Source organism: Sander vitreus, chromosome 9 (genome assembly GCF_031162955.1).
Source record: "Sander vitreus isolate 19-12246 chromosome 9, sanVit1, whole genome shotgun sequence".
Taxonomy (NCBI): domain Eukaryota; kingdom Metazoa; phylum Chordata; class Actinopteri; order Perciformes; family Percidae; genus Sander; species Sander vitreus.
This window is the reverse complement of record NC_135863.1, coordinates 10,585,911-10,609,952: the sequence shown is the minus strand read 5'-3', so window position 1 is coordinate 10,609,952 and position 24,042 is coordinate 10,585,911. Positions and strand designations below refer to the sequence as shown.

The window sequence follows — 24,042 nt, the reverse complement described above, 5'->3', positions numbered from 1 at the left end:
TTTGTTAGCAAGATAGGCTGAGAGCTAAGAGCGGAGTTTCATCTGCCTTCCCCTGCAATCAGTGCTGTTTACAGGAAACAAAATCACTGAGCTACTCATAATCCCCTGGGGGATCAATTAAAAAGCCACAACTTCTCTGTTCACAACCGCAGACTTGCAGATTTCAGACACAATGCCCTACAGGCTCTTGCACAAGTCCTCTGCAAACTTCACCACATGACCCATCCACAAATCATCAGCTACTGTTCATTTCCTAAAATGAAAAAAAGGAAAAACGTTTTCATCAAACAATCATTTTGTCAACCAATTGACTTATATTATGTACAAAATTTTAAAATGTAGGAAATTGTTGTAGTTTTAGTGCATCAGTTTGTCAGTGGGAACATTTCAATTTTTCCCAAATAGCAGAAATCTTACCCTGGAACAAAACTCTTCTCATGGACATTTATCGCTTTGTTTTTTGTTCATCTGCACAGTCGTGTGTTTTAAAGTGATTTTACAGAGGATTGGTCTGGATGCTTGAAGAGAGGCCAGGCAGACAGATATTTGAGCAATCACATCTGTGCCATGAATAAGTTGGCCGTTCAGTGCAGGCAGCTCCTGGATTGTGTTTCAGTGCAGCACAGCTGGACTGAGAGGTGGGGTGGGGGGTGGAAAACATTTGGAAAAGCCCCTACCTCGTAGATTTATGTCCTGCTTGACATGTTTGATGTAATAGCAGCAAAGGTACAACTACAAAAACAAAGGGGCTAAGGATGCAGGACGGATGAATGTCCTGGTTGTTTACTGGCAAATCAGGGATGCATAATAGTGACTTAACTGATGGGAATGAATGAGTTGCCCCAACATGACATCCATCACAAGAGAGACGTAACACATCCAGACAGAGACAGTCTTGAAAAAGGAACAACCGTGTGTATTGTGGATCACTGTAAAGCTCTCTGATGTGAGCTCTTGTGTTTTAAGAGTCAATAATCTCACTTTTACTCTCTCTGCCCTCCTACTGTTTCTCCCTCTGTCTGTAGGATGGCAGCAATGCTCTGTCCATCGCACTGGAGGCGTCTCACAACGACACAGCTGTGCTGCTCTACGCCCATATGAACTATGCCAAGATCCAGCCTGCTGTGGTGAGTCCTTCTTCCCACCTGCCTCCTCCTTTGTGGAGATGGGGTAGTCACACTTGTAAAAGCACGTGTACAGTAAGCTACAGACTTAAGTAGAGTTCAAAATGCGGCCTACTTTATAGCAAAGTCACCTTTTAATTTTAATGCAGACTTGCTGAAAGGTTTGAGAACCACCATCTTTTAAACTGCTGGGAAATGGCATGTAAGCAGGCTGAAGTCAACATAACTGTACAGTGAGCAATGTCTGTTGTATTTAAAGTGGGTCAGATCAGTTCCTCGGCAACATCCAAGCTTAGGTTGGGTGTGGGCAGCACTGACTGAAAGAGCACTGTTGCCCCCTACAGGTGTTATCAAGCTCCTGTGGATTGTGTTTTTTTATTAAAAGACAGGAAACAGAATATTTGAATTATTACTACATAACTAAAACGTTTCCATTACATTTATCTAAACTTACATAAATGTAAATACAATTTTCAGTACACTTTGAAATTAACATACCAATAGCAGTCAACAATGAAGGAGCCTTTCCTTTTGAGATGTAATGGCTCTCAACTCTTCAAACTAACAAAATATAATGTCATTTAAAACTTGACCATGTTCTTTACATTATGTCTTTCAGGGGAGTCCAAAGGCCCAGCCTAGGAGCCCCACCAGTCCCCACAAGTCCTGGCCTTCAGACTGAAGGATCATGGCTGCTGATGTAGATGGACAGATCAGCAAAATAACTGGATCTGAGCTGTGAAAAGCTCCACTGGAATTTATTATATACATATATATATTTTCATTCATGTCCTGCATTTATAAGTATTGTTAATATGAGAATATTATTTTTCCATAAAAGTCGTGAATGGTTATATAATATACTTGACTAATATGAGCTCCTAGCATGTCTAAATGAGGTCTCCAGCGCTTTTTTTTTTTGTGACAGAAGATGAGACCTTTACATTTATTATTTGCACTCCACTAATATTTTTACTGTTATGGGCAACACACACCGGTGGGATATGATGCACTTCAAAAAAATCTGCACCAATAACTTTTCTATTTCACCTCACACACTGACATCACAAATATGTGTCAAGAGACGTCACTGTCTATAATAAATCTTTTAGTAAAGCATCAATGCTGCAGAAAATGTGACATTATTAGCTCCCTGGTTTGGCACATCCTGGCTACTCCATCTTGACTACTTCTGTCTGCATATCCAGTGTGTACTTTAGATATCACACGATACAGCCGGTGTGTGTTGCCCTCTGGTCTTCTCTTTTTGTCCTGCCTAGGTTAACTTATCTGTGAACGTCTTCACCTTCATAGTCTGCACTAACTGTGCATTGTATGCTCATACACGTATATATATATTCACGTCTGAAATAAACATATTTACATAAACGTTGAACAAAAGTAATTGTGTGTGCATGCATTGCAATTTTTTTTTTTAACAAACTGTTTACACTGAGTAAAAGTGAAGTTCTGAAATCTCTCTCTTCCAAAAGCGATGCTCTTATGCACTTTTACAATTTAGTTTGGGTTTTATACATTTTCCTACTCTCTAGTCACTTTGTGAAGAATTAGCAATCCAAACTCAGTGTTTACCTAACATTAAGGTAAGCTTATTGTGAATTGTAACATTACATTCCTATCTGGGCTGAACAGAGGGATGAAGGAATCCTGAAGTCACAGCATCTTGAAGCACAATTAGAGAAGTTAATTAATACAGAAGACATTTTATTTTAAAGATTGCAACGTCTTCAGAAAAATTCAATGTTGATAAACACTAGTTATTCCAAGATTTTTTAGTGGCTACGTCAACTCAAAAAGCAATACCATCTGAAAATGATACATCTTTACACAATAGACTGAGCAAGTTTTTTTCTGAAATGGGTTTGTGGTGTTACCAGTGGTGGAAAAAGTATTTATTATATTAAGTAGTTATCAAATAAATGTAGTGGAGTAAAAAGTACAATATTTGCCTACAAAATGTAGTGGAGTAGAACTAAAGTAGCAGAACATGGAATTACTCAAACTACAAGTACCTCAAAATTGTACTTAAGTACAGTACTTGAGTAAATGTACATAGTTACTTTCCACTAATGGTTACTATTTTTAACATCAGTGCACTGCAAACAAATCCATTTACAGTGCACAGTTAATTGAATTGTAGAAAAATGATTGCCCATATTGTAACTTTATTGTGGCAAACTGTAAGTTTAGTCAGTTTTGAGAGGAAATGTATCCCATTGCAGACCATCTGATAGAGGGAGGCTTGATATTATTTTTGAAAGTTAAAACACAATAGCTGTGTTAAAGCTATAGCGTGTAGTTTCTGTCGCCCCTTTAAGCAATTCTAAGTAATGACAAGAAAACTGTTGGCGCGTCCACATGATACAAGCCTTCTGTGACCGCGCACCGGAGGACATGGAGGATTAAAAAAAAAAAAGATAGACTCTTTAGAAGAGGCAATTATCTTCACTTGAGTTTCTGGGTGGGAAAATCGCTGGATGCCACAATCTTCTGAACATAGCCATACTGAGAAATTAATGTGAGCTGTATGTTTTGTTTAAAAAAAAAAAAAAAAAGTTAATCACAAATATAAAGGAACCAGTTGCCTCATCGCTAAAGGTTTTGGAAGGGTTAATCAGTGCATAATTTGTGTTATTCTTTAACATATTCACTCTGCACATTTATACACATGGTTTGTTATCCCTACCTGATGCAAGTGCATTTATACTGATAAATGTAGAGTATGACTGGTACTATACAATTGTAGGACATGAGGTAACATCATGGCATCATGTTAAGCAACTGAAATCTAATGTATTTACATGCTTGCTAAGTAAGTGGAATTGGGGGAACATTATTTCTAACCTATCTACATCTAATTATCATGCCATTAAATGTGATTTCTGAGCCACCACCATATTGGGAGCATTTACTTAACAGCTGTTAAAAACCAGCACTGCAGAGAGATAACTTAACCAAATCATCTGTAAACAAAATCTGTTATTATGAGATTACCAAAGACACAATCTGTTATAAATGTAGATGTGAAGTATAATCACTTTTCAAGTACAACATAACTTAGATAAGATATGGTATACTGCCATTACATACTAAACAGAAGATCCATTCATCCCCCAGTTGAAACTGACAGGATCTTTTGAGCTTAATGAGGTGGGAAAAGAAATTCATTTCATTCTCTACTTACCTCTATATTTTTTCTGCAAATACTGTTTCGAAATGGTCAAGATCCAGATTAGATTAGAAATGAGGATGGAGCTTTACACATTATCTAAAAGTATCCTTTTGATAATGTGTTTGCGGTTTCAGAATATCTTTCTAAACATTTGAACAGAAGAAAAATAACTTTACATTTATGGAAAAAATTTAGAAAAATAGTAACACCACAGCATGACCCCATCTAATCTGCATTGCCTAACAGACCTGCCAACATACAACAATTATGACCTAGATATTTTGGAGTTCCACGCATTTTATGAAGGAAGTTATCATGCCTGATTTCAGATTTCAAGAGCCTAAAAAGAATCGAGGATCACATAACCATATAGGGGATAGCAATAACAATAATGCAATGTTTTCCTTTTACAGGAAAGCTGCACATATCTACTGGGCTCCGTAATATCACTTTTTGGGATGTGAAAGCCATTCAATTCTATTAAATTTTGACCAAAAAAAATTTACAAACAGATAATTAGCAGATAAATACATGACGATGAATGTGTTGGAAATGCACCACTAGAAGCCATGGCCTCAAAATAAAGAGGTAGAAAGAAATACATATAAGTTTATCTGAATAATTAGCAATATAGACAGCATAAAACAGCTTAATAAGAAGATAATAATGTATAACAATATTATTCATAAAATATATAACAAATGCAGGGTATAGGGTAAAATAACATACACCAGCAGGGCAGAGTAATAGGCAGCATTCTTTAAAAAAAAAAAAAAAAAATCTTTTTTCTTTGCTCACCAGTTACAATTTATTTCATTATTAATGCACGGACCTACTGTAGTTTATTACAGCAGAACCTGTAAGAAATGGAGCAAATGTCACCTAAATAACAAAAGATATTTCACAAACTGGATGCTCTACAAATTGCCCAGAGAACCAAAATGCAAAACAACAACATGTATCTGTATTTCATAAATATCAGAAATCAACAGAAGATGAATCCGTTTTCTCCCTTTCGGTGTAACTGCACTGACTGGAATATCATTGAGGTAGTTGGGGTGGTGGGGGGCTGTGTCTGCTGTTTTGTCTACAGTGCCGTAACATTTTTTTAACCAGTTACTTCCACACCACTTCTTTCATTATGCTGATCTGTGAAGTGGAACGCAACGTTGGCTGAGTTGAGAGGTCAGGGGCTCCCGCTGCCTAGATACATACAGTCTAATATTAGAACATTTCCTTGATTTGTTAGCAGCATCTCTGCTGACTCCTGAGCACATGGCAACAGGCCGCCCAATAGGATTTCAGGAGACCACTAAGCCCCTCGCTCTGTATAGCAACAGTGGCATCCTTCCCTTATTTATTTATATACGAGTTTCTTTTCCCACCGACTCATTCTCATGCTTCTGTCCCCCCACTGTGCATCCACACTGTGCTCTCAAACTGTAAAAAAGAGTTACGGTGCGAAGAGTAGAGCAGCTTTTACTTTTGCCTTTCCTTTACCTGCACAAGCTCTAAAACCTACATACATTTTATAGATTTTTTTCATGCTTGTATACATTTTTATAGATTTTTTTATACTGCACCCCACAGATCAGTGGAGATTTTTTTTCTGTGCATTACATGTAAAAGTAAAAACAAAGTGGTAACTGTCTTGGAAAAGGCTTGACTTTTATGAAGACATGAAGTCTATCGGAGAAGAGGAAAGGAAATACCCAGAGGAATGGCATCGTGGGAAAATGTGGCACTCAGAGGGGACGGACAACAACCAACTGGAGAGGATCTTTAAAAGATGGAGGACACAAGCGGAGAGGCAGTACAAGATGGGAAAAGCGGGGGGTGGGGGGTGGGGGGTAGAGGACATTGGATGGCGTGAGGACCGAGGCCGGTGGTTGGTTTGATCTGAGCCACGTGTGTGTCCAGCCACGTCTCTTCGCCGCTTAATGGAGTTCGATGAAACGTTGGCTTTCTCTGCCGCCCGGTCCCTTCTGTCTTGGCCCAGGTAGGTGCGTAATGTCCCGTCCTGCGGAGTTTCCTGATGATGCTTCATTTTTTCAGGCTGTTCAGACGTTATCTACACCCGAAGTTGCCATTTTGAAAGTTCCGTGCATGTTCAGCCTTCGTATCGCTTCGTCATTCCAAGCTTAGGTACGGGACGATGGAAAGCTTGAAGGCGTTGGAGGAAATATGGCGTACATCAGCCGCCCCGTTTTTGGAATGCAACACTGTTGGGTAACATACTACGACCGAATATTTAACAAAAACACATTCAAAGGACGGTCATCAGCAAAATAAATACCTTCGTCATTTTCTGTTGGATGGTGGATTGACAATTTAAATTGCCTGACACTCTGAAAGTACGTGACATTATCAGCAGAACGCTACTGTAAAATGCAAAATACGTTAAGAGATTTTTATGACTTTAATTTTGTTTTTCACCAATGCTTTCGTAATTGATCCACCAATTTCTAACTGATCCACCAAACACCATTTACTTTGTTTTGATTAGTTCATCATTAAAACACAACCTAGTTTTGGACAGCGTTTTTTGACTTACAAACATAAATAGCAACAATCATATTGATGTCAAAAAAGGTTGTTAATGAAATAACCCAGTTGTGTCGTCCCAGATGGATGTGTACTGGAAGTTTGTTTTTTTTGTCAGGAAAGTATTAAAACGAGAAAATTGGCTTAGGTCATAAAGATCGCAGGATTTCGTCGATATCATGTTTAGTATCCTGCATCGTGTCTACGGACACAATGTCCGTGAACGTCGAGCTGTGAAGACTTTATCGTTCTGTATCATTGAAAGTATTTTGATGCCGATGCGATTCCCAATGCTTCGATTTTTAATCTGCAATGATGCATCACTCAGTAAATTTAGATACTACTGTATGCTTCTTTAATAGAAACAGACCACATTCTAAGTCATGTGTCTACTAACAGCAACAATACAGATAAAGTGAATTTGAGTTGTCACATAATCAGTATTTTTAAAGCTTTTTCGATACCTCCGATACCTTAAATTGATGCTGATAAGGATTAGTTGTCCGGATTTTGTAAATAAAAAGATTTAGTAAAGAAGTTAAATGAGGTTACTGTGTTGTTTTCAGTTGCAGTTTAGAGTTACAGCAACTATGACATCTTGTTTTTCTGTTAAAACCTTATCTATTGTGATGGGATCGGATCCATCATGTTAACAAAAAAAAAAAAAGAAGAAAAATCAGATCTTTCATTAAAATACATTTTGATTAAAATAAAGTTATGGTCATTTTCCTCTTGTAGTGCAGATGATACCCCATCTGACGTCTCTTCAATAGGATGTCACATTGTAAAGGGTATAGGAGGATAATAAACCGCTGACTAATCCCAGATGCTTGGTAGAGGAGGATTTAGCCACAGTCCCCCTGAATTCTTTACCATAAAATGGGTTTCATGATTTAACTGTACAGTCATAAAAAAATCTTTGACGCAGAATTCCCAAAAAGAAAAATCCCATGAAATCCCAAACAGCAATATTCTATACTCTCTTGGACATTACGTGCAGACTTCTTTTTCTTTTTAATTTCAAGGACGCACCGCAAGGGGTAAAAAGGTGTATGTCTGAGGAAAGATATACTTAAAGGTGTCTTTATCTTTAAAGAAAGACATCCTTGTGAGAGAATTCAATTTACAAGTTTATTATTGGGATGTTGATCCTGGGACAAACAAGGTCCAGTGCTGGAGCAACATGATATTCATTGTAACATATAATCTGTTTAAAGACGTTTCCAGTCATTCTGTTAGAGCAGATCTTGTCTTTTGACCAGGTATTTAATTTCCAAATTAACCTCTTACATATTTCATAATACTTTCTGAGACTTCTTGTAACAGCTTTTTCTGATAGTTGACTGCTAGTTTTCTGTTTTTATTTAGGATTGGGAATTACTCACAAGTTGTACCAAAAAAAGACATTCACTACTACTCACAGTCTGGATTGTGCTAGATAAAACCAGCCTCTGCATACAGCTTTGTCTGCAATTAACCTGCTCCTCTTGATTACAGTGAACATTAAGATAGATAGTTAATATAGTCTTCAAACATGGTGCAGTATGTGTCATTTTAGAGATCTAGTTATCCATCCATATTTTATATATATATATATATATATATATACATATATATATACATATATATATATATATATATATATATATATATAACAATTGTAAATGTCCTGGCAAATCAATTATGAAACCAGAAATAACCAGAATGGAATGTCTTGTTACTTATTAATCAAGTAAATATAAATACCTGACAATTCAAGTTACTTCATCATGCAAAAATCATGTAAAACCCCCAATATTGCCACAAAGCAGTTCCCACACTGGTCTGATACAACCAGATGTGTAAATGGATATGAGACACAATATAAACGTTATGGAAAAATCTGTGACGGTTGACAAATGTATGGCTCACAATGATATTTACAATATTCTCTTATTCTTACGCTATGTAACACCTATCAGAAAAAATTGTGTCTAACATTTCAGTGCATAAACATGTCAGTAACATCAATGATTGAGTTTATTTAACCTCTTTTGCAGGAAGCCTCTAAAAGTACTCAGACTGATAATGCCAGAGGTTCAATTTCAAAATTACTGAGCATTAACACTGGGCAGCAAGTCTGGAACATGAAGCGGCAATAAATAAGGGTTTGACAGCCCCAAATATCAAATAGAGAACAGAGTTGTGAAGCAGCGCAGATTATTATGTCATTATTTGGCCAGAGGTTTTACATTCAAAAAGGCCTATTTTCCCAATTTACAGTATTGATTCTCAAACCCTATTTGTGCCTTTTTTGTTTAAGGTTTTCTGACGAGATGCACGAGTCCTTGAGGAAGAAATCAGAAAGTGGTGCTTCAGTCCCTCATTCTCCAGTTGGTGTACAGCTCAATAACTAGTGTCAAGGTGTATATGCAGCAGTCAGTCAGCTGTTCAGTAACAAACTGTGATTGTCCTGGGTAGCTTCCAGCTATGAATCCTTCTAGGGGAATGACTGTGAAGCAGAACAAAGAAAACTCCCACTGAGTACATTAAAGTGAAAAAACAGGATCTACTGGCAATGTCATCGCTCTGCTCTGGGATGAGGTTTAACTGGGGGTTCAGGCTGAGAAATATGCTCTACCTCCACAACACAGGGCAGCCTTGAACTCTGCACCGTCACCCTCTCTATCCTCAGCCATGAGTTTAACTGTAAGATGATAGCATGAGAACAACAGCACCGTGGCACCTAACATCCCACTGCTTCACCACCTCAATAAAAACCTAGCTGGACTATTCAGTCCGTGTTGTGAAAATGGCAGAAAAAGGTTTCCAGCTCAGAGCTCTCAACTGCGCAGAAGACTTCCCAACGACATCACTAGCATCCCTCCATCTCAGGGACGAGGCTGTGGTCATCAACGAGAGCACCAACCATATGGGAGATAATCCTGAGCCTCATTCTGTCTTTTCTGTGATGATGTCATCACCACCACATAACCAATCACGACAGCAGACAGACATATCCGTGGCTACTAGGCCTGAGCCTTCACCAGCAGTTCAAGGTAAGATTTGGTGCTATACTAAGCATTTCGAGGCATTAATTCTGAAATAACTTTGATTATAGTAATTGTGATGCATCTGAACAATTATAGTAAATAGATAAGAAAATGATGCAGAAACAATCTCATAACAAAGATTTTGGCGTTGCTAGAGTCTTCTCATCCTTTTAAAGCAGATTTCCAAATCAAACCTCCGCAGCATTTAATGAGCAATTAGAAACTCTTAAAACATTCTTGTCTGTAAGTAATATGTACATTTATCTAATGCCAGTTTGTGTCATACAGACAAAGATGAGGCAGTATTTCTTTAAATAATCTTTGCCTGAAAGATAAAGATTTTTCGATTTGCCACAGGTCTGATTCGCACCTCTTCTGTTGCCATTGGAATAGTCACTGAGGCTCCAGATTTCTTAGACACATAGTCAAAACAGTCATAACTTGAATGGCACTCAAGACCTATGCCAAGGCCAATTGTGCATTCACATGCTCCTCAGAAGGTCCCATTTCCCAAGTTGGGAAGCCATTCTTCAGACTTTGGTGTTCATAAGCTTTACAAGTAATCTGCTGGTTACTTTAATACATTTCTTTAAGCCCAAAGTGGCATCTTCATATTGACAGTTTTTTATGACCAACAGTCCAAAACCCAAAGATATTCAGTTTTTTATGACAAAAAAGAAGCAGCAAATTCTTACAATTTAAAGGCTATGACCAATGTTTGGCTTTTTGTTGTTGTTGTGATTGTTACTAACAATTAGTCAATCATCAAAATAGTTGCCAATTAGTTTTCTGTCAACCGATTAATCGACTAATCCTTTTAGCTCTAGAGAACAAGTATGTGAAAAACTCCAAGAGAAATGTTAGCAGCTGGGATCACATAGTTTCAAAGGCTTAGTGAGTTAAATGATGTACCAAGATTCAAGATGTATTAGATGCAGAGCTTTTCTTAGGTTTTTATACCAGGCAAGTTTTGACAGAGCTTCACTGTTTATAGGCCCTGGGTTAATGAGTTTATGCCCTTTCTATTTTTACAACAGCATACGTATGATTCCCCCAACATACAGCTCTGTCTGCAGCAGCAATTCAATGCATCTCCAGACATGCCATCACAAGTGCTGAAGGGATGATTTACATCAACTGCTAACAGCACGCATCTCACACATTTGTATCAGCACATGTGTTGCATAGCCACATACTAGCAAACACAAACAATTCACACATAAATGTAATGCTTTCAGGAAATGCCTGACAAACAGGTTCTCACCTTCCCCTGCTTTCCTACAGCCACAGGCCCACATGGCATCTCGCTGCAGACAGCTGTTGTTTGTTAGCGGGGCAAGGCAAAGCAAGGCGAGGTCGAGCACTAAGCAGCACTGAATCTGGCCGAGTGTGCCTGAGTGTTGAGGAGTGCCTGTTCTGGTATTTTAAGCAGTCAGACAGTGTCACCTGTCAGCAGACTAGCCCGGACAGACTCTCCCACATGGTGCAAGACTAAGCAACACATCGATATCTCCCTCTGGAGTCCTTGTCAGTGGGCCAGCAGTGTGTGCTCAATAGCCACAAAGTGCAGATAGCCACATACTGAACAGACCGGCCACAACTGACATCAGGAGTAACACTGGGTTGTTGTGCGGTTGATGTTGCAGAGTTCTTGGATCCTGAGATGGGCCAAAGCGACAGCGAGGCTCAGTCTCACACCCTGACAGCGTTCCTGCAAGACCTTTCCTCCCCTGTTGATCCTGATGATGTGTTTCCTGCACTAAGAACCAACATTGTCAAGGAAGGAGGTACTCTCCAGCATCTCTTTGCTCTGCTTGTTAGAAGTGTAACAGATCTTTTGTAGCATATTTAAATCACTTTTGTTCCCAAAAAGGGAAAATATACAACAAATGTGTTAGCACAAAACTGCTATAGTCATAATTTTAGCTAATTTACTGCCTCTCCTGTTTGGTAGTTTAGTCATTTTTAAAATCAAAACAAAAAATACCTGTTGATCGATAAGAAAAAGATGGTTATATAATGAGTGAAAAGAGATAAAAGGATGGAGACTATGATGGATTATCTTTTAAGAAAGTAGTATTACAATTTGCATTAAATTATTATCATAATAAAAAAGAAATCAAAGAATAGGCCTACTTGATAACTTGCTTTTGATTAAAATATGACAAATTCTATGTTTGCAATTCTAAATTTGTATTCATAAGACAAAGTTTTATTGCCTTTGTGATCAGAACTTCAACCCAAGAACAACAAAACCAAAGTGATGGCAGCATGTGATTCCAGCTCTGATGACAACCATCTGTCTAATGCGGAGTGGTACTGGGGAAATACCTCGAGGTATTGAATATTTTCATATGGCGTGTTGAGGTTTTTATTTATCACCCTGCTAATATAATACAGCACATTAATCTGTTTCTTTTTCATGCAAATTCCTTCAAGTTCTTACAATATCTAAAAGTTTGAGGATATTGAAAATCATTTGCAAATTGTTTTCCTACATGAACAGTTTGAAACCTTATTGTCCTTTGTGGTTGTCCAGAGAGGAAGTAAATGAGATGATGAGAAACACTCCTGATGGGACGTTCCTGGTCCGAGATGCTTCCAGTAAGGTTAAGGGGGAATACACTCTCACACTAAGGTAACTACTTTTTAACTAGTTTGTGTTGTGAGCACAGTTGATGCTAGGCTGTGATGATAATTGCATTTTTTGGATTTCAATTATTCTGGTGGTTAAAGTTACAGAAGTGGATAGGTCGTGTGATATAAATATATATTAAACACAATATTCATTGTATAGTTATCATCATTGACTCTCTATGTTCAAGGGATTCTGGAAAAGAAAGAAAGAAACTCGTCACTATCATGCACATAGGGGATAGAGAGTCCATTAAAAATATGGGGGATTCATTTTGTGTGTGTCCATTATTTTAAATGTTTTTACTTGTGACATCAACAGATAACGTTCAACTGAATATATAATACACAATAAGCAAGGGAAGGACTCCGCCAGAAATTTCTCCATTCTCAGCTGAGATGGACGGCATAGTGCTGCAGTGTTTAACCCTTGCACTTTACACTGCATAAATTAACCAAGCGATTAGCTGAGTTTTCCTCTGCTCATAGCTTAATCCCGACAAAACACTACAGTTGAATTTCAGCCTGCATGCACGTTTTGTAAAACATTGTTAAAACCAAGCAGCTAATATTGGTAGAGAGAGCAAGAAGTTAGCGGACTGCCCTCTCTCTCTGCTCAGCTGCTAGCCTGCTGTGCTGCGGAGCAGCATAACGTGTTGATATGTTGCTTCTTCATCGCGGTAAGAAAAAAGCCATACTGTCACAGCCCTAGTTGATGCAAAAAAAAGTTAAGGGCTCTACATGTGTAATGAAGTGTTTATGCTGCTCAACATATTATAATTATCAGTACTCTGCAGCTCATGGGAAAGCTATGTTCTCTCCAAATTGAATACATGTACTCAGAAGTCAGTTATTTTTTTCCTGGTTTCAAAGTCTAACTTTAGTTGTCTGGTTTCAAAGTCTAAATTTAGTTGAATCAAGACAGACTAGGTTTCAGATATAAAGCTTTGTTGATTAGCCTTTGGCCCAGACTCCAGCGGTCAGCAATTTAACACCCTTTCTACACGGGATGCGTTTCAATCTAGTTTTTCCAGTCATCTGTCTCACCTGTCTGAGGGAACAGACCTGCTCCAGTCAACACATATACATATTATATATATATATATATATATATATATATATATATATATATATATATATGTATATATGATATGTATATGTGTGTATGTATTGTGTGTGTATATGTGATGTGTGTGTGTGTGTGTGTGTGTGTGTAGTGATCCAGGTAGAGGTCTGTTCAGAACGGTGGTTGGGTTTTAGAGACAATGCATTTACATCAGTGGTTAAGCCCAATAAGAAACGCCTCTCTCATGTTTCCATATTTGAAATTCATCCTACGATGATCCCAAAATTACGATGCTGACCGGCTGCTCCTGTCTGCATTAGAGTAAATATATCTTGCACCAGCAACATTTGTGCTGAGTTCTGCAGGGTCTGTGAAATGTTTGGTATTGGCAGCTTTGTGCGACGGTTATGCTTTGACTTTTGCAGGAAAGATGGCTCCAACAGACTGATAAAGATCTACCATCATGGGGGGAAGTACGGCTTTTCTGAGCCAGTGGTCTTTTCCTCTGTGGTGGACCTGATCCAGTACTACCAGAACAAGTCTCTGGCACAGTACAACTCTAAACTGGACACGCGGCTACTTTACCCCATAACCAGATACCAGCAGGTGGGTTTATGAGGCCCTGAACTCTGAATGTGTGCCGTCTTATATTACAACTATATTATTATTAAATACCGTTATAGCAATTTTATTTATTGTAGAGGAGGTTTATCGTTATGACTTGATTTGAAATTATGTTGGTCTAAACAAGATTTGGGCTACATTTCTTGTCTGTAACAGCAGGTTGTGATGGAAGTTGACATTGATGCAGTTGGAGAACAGCTGAGGATATTTCAGGATCAATACAAAGAGAAGAGCAAAGAGTACGACCTTCTGTTTGAGAAGTTTAACCAAACCTCCCAGGTACAACAGCATCCAAATCATTGAGACTTCATTTAATAAATAAATCCGTGGGTTTATTAGTTAAAAGCAATATACATATTTTAAGTAAATATTTTACCTCTGATTGCTTTACCACAACCGAACCTTAACTTTAAGGCCTTGAATGTTAAAGTAAAGATTTATTGTCTTTCCTCACCAGGAGCTGCAGAGCAAGCGGACAGCCATAGAGGCTTTCAGTGAAATCATTCGGATCTTTGAGGAGGAGTGTGAAACTCAAGAACGCTACAGCAAAGAATACATTGACATGTTCCTCTCAATAGACAGCAGTACAGATTCAGACACGTACGCTTTAAAATACCAACCCTTTTCTCCAATTTGGTCACTTTGTCTTATACGTTTTACTTATTTTCTGCATTTTAAGAAAATAAGTTAAAGGTAAACTCTAAATTAAATTATACTCAGTGCTGTCATGCTCATTTAGCAGGCACACCAAACTAGCAGACTCTGAATTGTTTTCTCAAGTTGTTCTTTCTCTTCCTCCTCCTCCCAGGATTCAAAGCAATTCAGATGAGCTGCAGTCCAGGGTGGAGGAGATCCACAACAGCAAGAAGAAGTTGGAGGAGGAGCTGAGGAAGAAGGCGCTGGCTCACATGGAGGTCGACAAGAAAATGAACAGCCTGAAGCCCGACCTTGTGCAGCTCAGGAAGATCAGAGATCAATACCTGCTGTAAGTTCAACTCTTCAATACTGCATGTTCTACATGTTCTAGGTCTGTTTTTAAAAAGAGTGGAGGCATGTATGTACATATTATAAACTTAGCACAAAAAGTAAGGAAATTTGTGTTTGGTAGATTATTTCCCTTTGGTAACAATGCTTTTTGGCAATAAATCTTATACCGTTGGAAAGCCTGTTTAGTTCCCTTTCAAATGGTGCCCCATTTGTAAGGAACATGCATTTGTGGGATGAGCAGCAGCAGTGCTGAGTATGTGGGTTGCGCTCCTGCCAAAGCCAAACAGCTTATTCTGCCATTGACTGGTTTGGTGTTTGGTGGATTGGATGATTGAAGTTTGAAGAAACAAGAACAATGAACAATTGAACAATTGATTCATTTCACAAACAGGAGCCTCAGTAGAGTTTGGAAGAACCATACACAGCCACAACAGCCTGGCACCTCCTCCTCATACTGGTCACCAGCCTGGTCACACACTGTTGTGGGATGGCTTGAAGAATGGGATGCCATCCCACAGCAGTGTGTGACCAGCATGAGGAGGAGGTGCCAGGCTGTTGTGGCTGTGTATGGTTCTTCCACACGCTACTGAGGCTCCTGTTTGTGAAATGAATAAATTGTTCAATTGCCAATATGTCTTGTTTGTTCAAACTTCAATCATCCAATCCACCAAACGAGTCAATGGCAGAATAAGCTGTTTGGCTTTGGCAGAGAAGATTTGGCAAATTTTTCATGGGCGCAACCCACATACTCAGCACTGCTGCTCACATCACAAATGCATGTTCCTTACAAATTGGGCACCATTTGAAAGGGAACTAAACAGGCTTTCCAACGGTATAAGATTTACTGCCAAAAAGCATTGTTACCATAGAGAAATGATCTACCAAACACAAATTTCCTTACTTTTTGTGCTAAATTTAGATTAGAGATTTTATTTTCTAAACATTTATTTTCATTAAAATATATATATCACGTACATAAAAAGGCAAAAAAGGATAAAGCGTTGTGCACAGCATGTACTACAAAGTAAAAGGGGGCAGCGACTGCAAAATGAATGTATAGTCAGAATAAATTAAGTGTTTGTGATAGTGACCACACTCTTCTGGATGTACTGTACTGTGTATCAAGCAGGTACATCTCATAACTCTATACGCTATGATGAGAAGAAAGCTATCTGATATATGACTGATAAAATGTGTAGTTCAAAACAGTCTGTCACATACCAGTGCCACAGTTGAGTTGTAAACATAGAAACCCCAATCAGCTGTTCTCATCCATGTAGCCACAGCTGTGAATCTCCAGTATGCTCAGCACGGGGCTTTATCATCAGCCTGATGGGAAGATGTGTCTTTCTAGCTGACTCTTTGTCTTCAGTAAATTCAAATAAGCAGATGTGTCCTATTCAGGTTTTGCAAATAAGAGGTTTACACACCAAGCCTTGTGTCTTTACATAGACAGGTGCTCCTACTTTACAAATAAAGCAAAACTCAAGGTCTGCTGACATTATTATGCATTAACAACTCTTAAAACCCACCTACACATGACCCGCTTTAAAATTGCGAGGTAGGGCGCAGAGAAGCAAAGCGCAGGTATACGTCATCATTGCGTCTGGAATTGGTTGTGCCTTGAAAGGTCAGCGGCAACGAGGTCAAAGTTGAAATAATTTGAACTTTGAGCGCAGCGCTCAGTGGCAATCTCCCCATAGGAAAACAATGGAATGGCCAGCACAGAGCAGTTTTACCACAGATCATGCTATTAGAAAAGCCTTCTGTATTATCTTCTGTCACCTGCTATCTTTATATATATCATCCAACATCATGAAACAGAAGAACTGATAGGGTACATCTTTTCTAAATATCAACATTTTGCAGCCTTTTTTACTGTGTTTTGTCCATTTTTCAGCTGGCTCAACCAGCAAGGTACTAGGCAGAGCCAGATTAATGATTGGCTGGGTATCAGGAATGAAGAAGAAGAGTGAGTATCCTCATTTATTCTAGAGTTATAGTTGTTTAATTAAAAGCGAAAGCTGCATAATCTACAAGAATGTTTTGCCATTTCTATTTTTTTTACTTGCCACTCACAAAAATCTGAAACATGCTTCTGTGTGCAGATCCTGAAACATGTACAGATAGAGTAAAGTATGGCAGCGAAGGATGTATACAGAGATACAAACTGCCTTATATTCTATTATTTAAAAATGAAATGGCATAAGTGCATTAAAACACATGCTACATATCTTCTTTCACTAACTGGCAACAGTGCTTATAATAAAGATGGTATAATAAATTATCATAGGGCAAAGAACCAAGGTTCAGTTGCTCACATTTGTTCAAAGGACAGGTCATGACATTCATGTGCCAAGGCATCAGATAAGAGCTAAAATGTATTTCCTAGTTAATCCAAGCCTTCCACTTCTTCATCATCCTCTAGCCCATACACTCTGGCAGACGATATCGACCAGGAAGAGAGGAACTGGTACGTTGGTGGTATGAGACGTAAGGAGGCAGAGGAGCTGCTGAAGGGGAGGAGGGACGGGACCTTCCTAATCAGAGACAGCCAGACTCAGAGAGGATCCTTTGCCTGCTCTGTTGTGTGAGTACCATCAGATTTGCATCTTCTAGGCATTTAAAAATCACAACATTTTGCCCCTCTCTAATCCTAATGGATCATACATTTTTACCAAAAGTAGGTGCAGTGCAGATTAGACTCCTAACCTTTTGAGTGTTGGATGTAGGCATCCAAACTACCTTAAAAAAAAAATCCATATTATTATTATATATTTTGTCTCATGCAGTGTGGATGGAGATGTGAAGCACTGTGTGATCTACAGGACATCCACAGGGTACGGCTTCGCTGAGCCCTACAACCTGTACCCATCGCTAAGAGAGCTGGTCCTCCATTATCGACACACATCCCTGATCCAACACAACCAGCAGCTGAATGTAACCCTGGCCTGGCCTGCTCTCGGCCAGCAGCCCAGCTGAGACACACCAGCAGGCCACCCTGATGGCACTTTCCCAAAGCTTCACTCTATTTGCACCACGGAGGCACTAATGTGGACACTGTTACCAGGCTCTAACAGAGTACGGGTTAGTGTCATTACCATACGAGAATTTCCAGAAACAGTTTTAGTGCTCAGATCTAAAAATCCTACACTGGTTAGATGTCAAAGCAAACAAAAAGCATTACTGTCACAATCACTCGAATGCTTTGCTACGTTACTTGGAACAGATTTTGAACAGCTTTTCCACAGTAGTTTTAAGGCTGATTAGTTCATTGTCAGCTTTGTGAGTTAAATACAATGGTTGCATTTGGACTGCAGCTCTGCTTTAATGCAATTTTTTTTTTTTTTTTTTAAAGCTAATGTTCCTAATATTAAAATTCCCATTTACTTGCCATCTGCACAGCTTGCAAAACACAATTGGAATTATGTACTTAACTGAATTCAACATTGAATTAAATCTTTTGCAGCAGTACTGAGGTACCACTGAAATATTGACTCATGACAACAATAGTACAGCAGCAAATCGATGCTGGTATTAAAGTTGCAAAAATCTTAACAGTGTAGTAATTTATAATGACGATATCAGGGTAACGCAGGATACTAGTATCTAGCTTTCAGAATACTGATACTAAACTGCTTTTTATAAGTAAAACAATCAAAGCAGAGAAATATAATTTGGCTTACTTTTTAAGTATAAAAAGGAAGGTATATTTCCTTTTTCAAGAGAAACTGATTTAAGTTATTCACTAATCCAGAAATTTCATATTTCAGTGTTGATTTTTTTTTCTTTTCTAGAAGTACAAGAAATCATAAATATTTAAGAAGCAAATATTACATTGCAAAGAGTATTGAAGTCATGGTCTCTATATTTCAAATATATTTTTGTCCAACAATCCTAATTAATGCTCTGCAACAGCCATCATCCCTCCACAGTACATATCTTAAATCCATATAATCAGTGCAGTTGCAGTGTTTAAGGTGCTTCTGGGAAACTGAGCTTCTGGGAAAGGATGGGGGCTGCACTACCAAGCACATGTGCATTATGGGTAGTGTAGTGTAGAAACTGAGGAGACACACAAGCACTTTATCCAAAACAAGACAACCTAGAATATACATAAGCACAGAGATGAGAGCTGGAGATGTGTGAGACACTGATTTTTACATAGTGATGTTGTTGGTTGAAAAGAAGTTTTTATTTCAGTGGTTAGGAATATAAAAGTTATTTTCTTACTGCCATCTTCATTCTCCACAATATCTTCATGAGACAAAATGAGGATTTTGTGGATTCTACCTCTGGGGTGTATTTATGCTTTTAGCTCCTATGTGTAGAATATTTTTGTTCTTATAGCAATCAAATTGTTGGCAGGTGATGATTTTTTGTAGAAAAATGGGACAATCATGCTAAAGTTTGTGTAATCTATGTGTGGCTTTAAAATCACTGTTTAACACTTTAAAGTGTTAATATATGAGCGGGTATAAACAGACAAATACTGAAAGTAATTCTGTGTGTTGTGTACATGCACATTTTGGAATATCAACCCAAAATAAGCGCAGTTACTTAGGTATATGGGTAATAATCTGGTTCAGATTAATCTTTGATGAGTCTGCTGTTTTTTTTATTTCTATATTCTTTCTGAGGATTTTTGTTGGAGTTGGTGATCCAGGTGCTTTGATAAGTCTCTGGAGCGATAATATACACTATAGGAGGTCTTTTAGATTTCGGTCTGGTTGAAAAGTGCCCTTAAGTGTTCCTGTTCCAGCCATCATCATTTTAATTGTTACTCTCAGGAGAGATGTCTTGCCCCTTACATGAGTATGATGTTGGGTGTCAACAACAATGTTCTGATGAACTAAATGTTGAGGTTGTGTCTAGCTGGATACAAGGCTACAATGGCATAAATACTCTGGGAGTACCCTCAGGAAGAGTATTATTATCGAAGGTAGTTGCTTTTTACTATAATAGCACAATTTTTAAATCATTATATTTAACTATTTTGTAAAAGTGAGTGTCGAATAGACTTTATTCCCCCAGCAGTTGCTACATTAACCTTACACTACATGAGAATACAAAATAATTGTTCAATTTTAGCCACGAACTGAAGTGAACCTTAGACACGGCGGCTGATCATATTTTAAAAGAATTTGAAGAACTGGTTTTACATATAGCCTAAAGACTTAAGAGTATTACCATGACTGCTACAATTTTGCAGGCTTGTTAGCTACCTTTGCTGGCTAATTAGCGACTAGCTAACAAGGTATGATTTCAGCTATGGTGGACCAAATATAGTATGTTACCATGAAATGTTACAAAATTATGATATTGACATTCACTTGTTTGTACACATTTGTTGGTACATAGATGCAGAACATACCTGAGATGAATTATTTTGCTCCTTAAGTGTGAAGTATATTCAAAATGGTGATGGAAAATTGCATCTATAATGTAAACAACTGAAATGAAATTTGTTTACATTTTAGGCCTATCCAGGCCCCTGCGGCCCTGGGAAGGTAAGAGGGACTCCTTTAATGGTGCACTTTGTGTGGTGCTTACAGTGAGTTAGTGAATCATTCAAACTATTTTTATAGGGGGAAAGACACAGTAGTCTTTAAATATGGCATTGTTAGTTTGGGTTACCCATTAATATATATTTTCCTGTTTAATGGGTCCCTTTAAATACACTTCTCTCTCAGTGGTCAGTCAAACATGTGCTTGATGCTTGCTTCACACTTGACGCTATAAGTTTTGTCAAAGTGTTTATTGTCATGAAGGGAGTTGAAAAAGTTGTGTCCAATTCCTTCTTTGTGGCAGTAAAGATATAAATGTTTGATTTTGCATGCAATCGTTGTGTAACAGAGTATCTAAGTATTATATGTATTACTAATTTAAATGTGGACATAACGGCTGGGTACTATTTTGATACCAGTTCTGGTATTATAGGTTCACCACCAGCTATAACATGTGTTTTGTTAGCTTTCTTTGATGGGTTAGCTGTATTCTATGTTTTGTTGTTGTTGCTTTGTCTCCATCATTGGTGCTAAGCACTCATTGCTGTAGTTTTCCTTAAATGCAACTCTCCGAGATCACCTGTCAGTCATACAGTACGAGTGATACTGTGATGTCGTATTTATCAAACAAATGGAGAAGCTTTCATGTTGGGTATGGTTTGTTGTGCTTGTGACCACATCAATCTGTGATATAGTGTTGCAGTTAAGTGCTGCACTGCACAGGTTGTGGACAGAGTGTGCCACAACCACTAGATGGCGGTGCATGCAGGACTTTTGACCTGTGTGTCGTTACTCTTTAGAGAAGTGCATAAATGTTGATCCACTGTTTGCTGTTTTGTAGTACCCAGTGTTTATGGACATGTAGTACAACACTCCTGTGTAGAAATTAGGATTCTGTACCAGTGGTGTAGTGTAAAAGGAAATACTGTGAAGTTAAGGTACTTAGGACTCACACCCACCGCCATCAGACTGCTGAGCTTCATTTTAGTTAGCCTGAATTCCAATTTCATTTTATAGTGACTTGTTATACAGAAAACATGGATGCACAATAAACTATTATTACTTAAGGCATGCACGGTGCACATCTAGCATGTGAAACCATAAGTAAGCATCTGTCCGTTAAAAAAAACAACTAAAAAAACACACTGATTGGATTAATTAAAGTGTTAATTTAAGTCCATATCTTGAAATATAAATGTATTTAATATTGTGAATTCTAAGAAAAGACACTTTACATATCCAGGTTAATTTTGTAGCAGTATTACAGTTAAAGGTGTAGGCCTACAGTTTGCATGTGCAAAACTAGGGCTTTGACTTTTGCCCCAAAATCATATTCGAAGTTCGTTTGTTTATTAATATTCGAATATATTTGAATATTTATTAATAATATTTTGACCATTAAATGCCTTCAGTAAGACCTATATTGGTATAAGTTGTATATGTTCTGTCCACTAGAGGGCAGTGTATCAGTCAATGTCAATAGGCAGGCAATTATGTTTTCAGAAGAAAAACACATTGCCGCAACTGGGTTTTTTTTTTGTTTTTTTTAATGAAAAGTCAGACCCTGGATTAAACACAAACAGTATGCTTTCGACAGGAATTTCGGAGCTTTCACCGTAGCCTACGTAAGTGGTCTGATGTTCATACTTGTGCGCTGGTGTGTGCATCGAGCCGGCGCGTGTGTGTGTGTGTGTTGTGAGAGAGTGACGGTGATTACCGGTAGCTTCAGAGCGAGTAGCGACTCTAGAGACAAAGTGAGCGAAACAAATCGTCTCCCCTGTGTTTTCTGGCCACGGTGGGAAATCTGTAGCAGGAAAAGTTAACCCTCTCCTTGATTTTACGTTGTTTATGGAGAAAGAGAACCAGGAAATGAGTCGGGGGAAATGCGCTACCAAGCCGCGGCCGAGCGACATGCGTCGCCGCGACGTGTAGTTACATTTTGAAATGCGTGAAAGCCTCGGAATCTGAATTGAAAACAAGGTTTACAAGCAAACACATTTACAAAAAAATAATGCCCATAACAGGTTCGAAATTCGAATATTAAGGGCTGCCTAATATTCGTTCGAATATCATTATTTTTTTAAATATTCGAATTATATTCGAATAACGAAGTTTGGAGTCAAAGCCCTAGCACAAACACAACATAAGACTACACCACTGCTCTGTCGGGTTTAGATTTAAAGCACAGTATTTGCACACAAGTACCTCATGTGAGGTGGAGATACTATGACTGTCTTCATGTCTTCATCCAACCTGTTACTGAAGCAGGTGGTGGTGCTAAATGTGGACACGTTGCTGATGAGATTGATATGTCGTAGCATTGATAAAAGCACGGATTTTTTTTTTGTCTCTTTAATCAGCTGTCCACTTAGTAGTATTTATTTCTGCAAAGTCAGTTTTGTAATTGTATGTGCACAATTTGGTCTTTTTCTGTTGTCTCTTTTTGTAAGTTAAGAATTTTAGCATTGTACAAACAAAAAAGAAATGGAGAGATAACTAAAAACACATTTCAAAATGATTGTTGTTTTGTAGGAGAATAATTGGTGTCTCATATCATAAAATGTGTGTCATGATGTATTTTCAACTGCAATCATGCTAAGTAGTTCTGTCCAACAAATTCTTCATAATAACCACTATTCCCTAATGCCTAAACAACCATTAGCACAATAAATTTGCTGTTGTATATTAATAGAATTATTATACACAGATTAAAAAAGTACTGTTATGTTGAAAGAAAGATCTCCAGTACCCAGGTACTAGCCATCTTGGTAAGCTATTTAGCTTGCCTGCTGACCTTTCAATATCGTAAATCGTTTATAACTGCATTAAAAGAAAAGTAAGTGATGGCCATTTAGATTTTTATTTTTAGAATGTGCTCCATAGAACCTTCCACCAAGGAAGTTGAGATTTGTTGCAATGGATTTGTGGCATGGAAGATTAAATGAGTCTAACTGGTGTATGATGTGGTAATAACGGCTTTGTTTGGCTTCAAACAAATAAGACCCAGCCGGATGCCTTTAACTGGTTGTCTTGCTAATTAAGTCCATTTACTTGGGTTGATGATGAGATTTTTTGAAGGGCTTGATATTGTGAGATGCAGGATTGACCAAAAAAACCCCACCTTGTTCTGTGGTGTAATGATATTTAGACCTTTTAGTGGTAATAATGCAAGTTTAAATTCCTAGCAGGGGAACACACAGTTCCTCCTCCCTAGGAAGTTCATATTGGACGGTGCCTCAGGACACGATTCATGTCAATGCCTATGTTCAGCAACGATGCAGGAAGTAGTGTGCCACTTAGAGTAGCACAGGGTATGGGTGTGGAAGCTGGG

General features: G+C 38.2%; 2 protein-coding genes across 2 annotated transcripts in view; both read left to right on the top strand.

The window, feature by feature from the left end:
* Nucleotides 1-2,520, top strand: part of kank3 (KN motif and ankyrin repeat domains 3) — a 31,021-nt gene extending 28,501 nt beyond the window's left edge. The window contains exons 11-12 of the mRNA XM_078258697.1: nucleotides 1,026-1,127; nucleotides 1,744-2,520. Of these exons, the coding sequence (XP_078114823.1) occupies nucleotides 1,026-1,127; nucleotides 1,744-1,806 (165 nt within the window). The 3' untranslated portion in view covers nucleotides 1,807-2,520. The remainder of the gene's footprint in view (nucleotides 1-1,025; nucleotides 1,128-1,743) is intronic.
* Nucleotides 2,521-9,652: 7,132 nt separating this feature from the next.
* Nucleotides 9,653-18,186, top strand: LOC144522879 (phosphatidylinositol 3-kinase regulatory subunit gamma-like). The gene is made up of 11 exons (XM_078258129.1): nucleotides 9,653-9,899; nucleotides 11,507-11,680; nucleotides 12,125-12,230; nucleotides 12,433-12,531; nucleotides 14,019-14,199; nucleotides 14,374-14,496; nucleotides 14,675-14,817; nucleotides 15,026-15,202; nucleotides 17,105-17,176; nucleotides 17,633-17,794; nucleotides 17,997-18,186. Exons 1-11 carry the CDS (start codon nucleotides 9,653-9,655, stop codon nucleotides 18,184-18,186), a joined length of 1,674 nt encoding a protein of 557 aa, XP_078114255.1.
* The last annotated feature ends 5,856 nt before the right edge of the window (nucleotides 18,187-24,042 follow it).

What these genes read in the sequence shown, in the direction of transcription:
- LOC144522879 (XM_078258129.1), top strand. Translation starts at nt 9,653, where the DNA reads ATGGCAGAAAAAGGTTTCCAGCTCAGAGCTCTCAACTGCGCAGAAGAC. An exon ending in CCATAACCAGATACCAGCAG is followed by an intron (nt 14,200 to 14,373) that starts GTGGGTTTATGA and finishes TGTCTGTAACAG; the next exon opens with CAGGTTGTGATGGAAGTTGA. An exon ending in ATCAGAGATCAATACCTGCT is followed by an intron (nt 15,203 to 17,104) that starts GTAAGTTCAACT and finishes TCCATTTTTCAG; the next exon opens with CTGGCTCAACCAGCAAGGTA.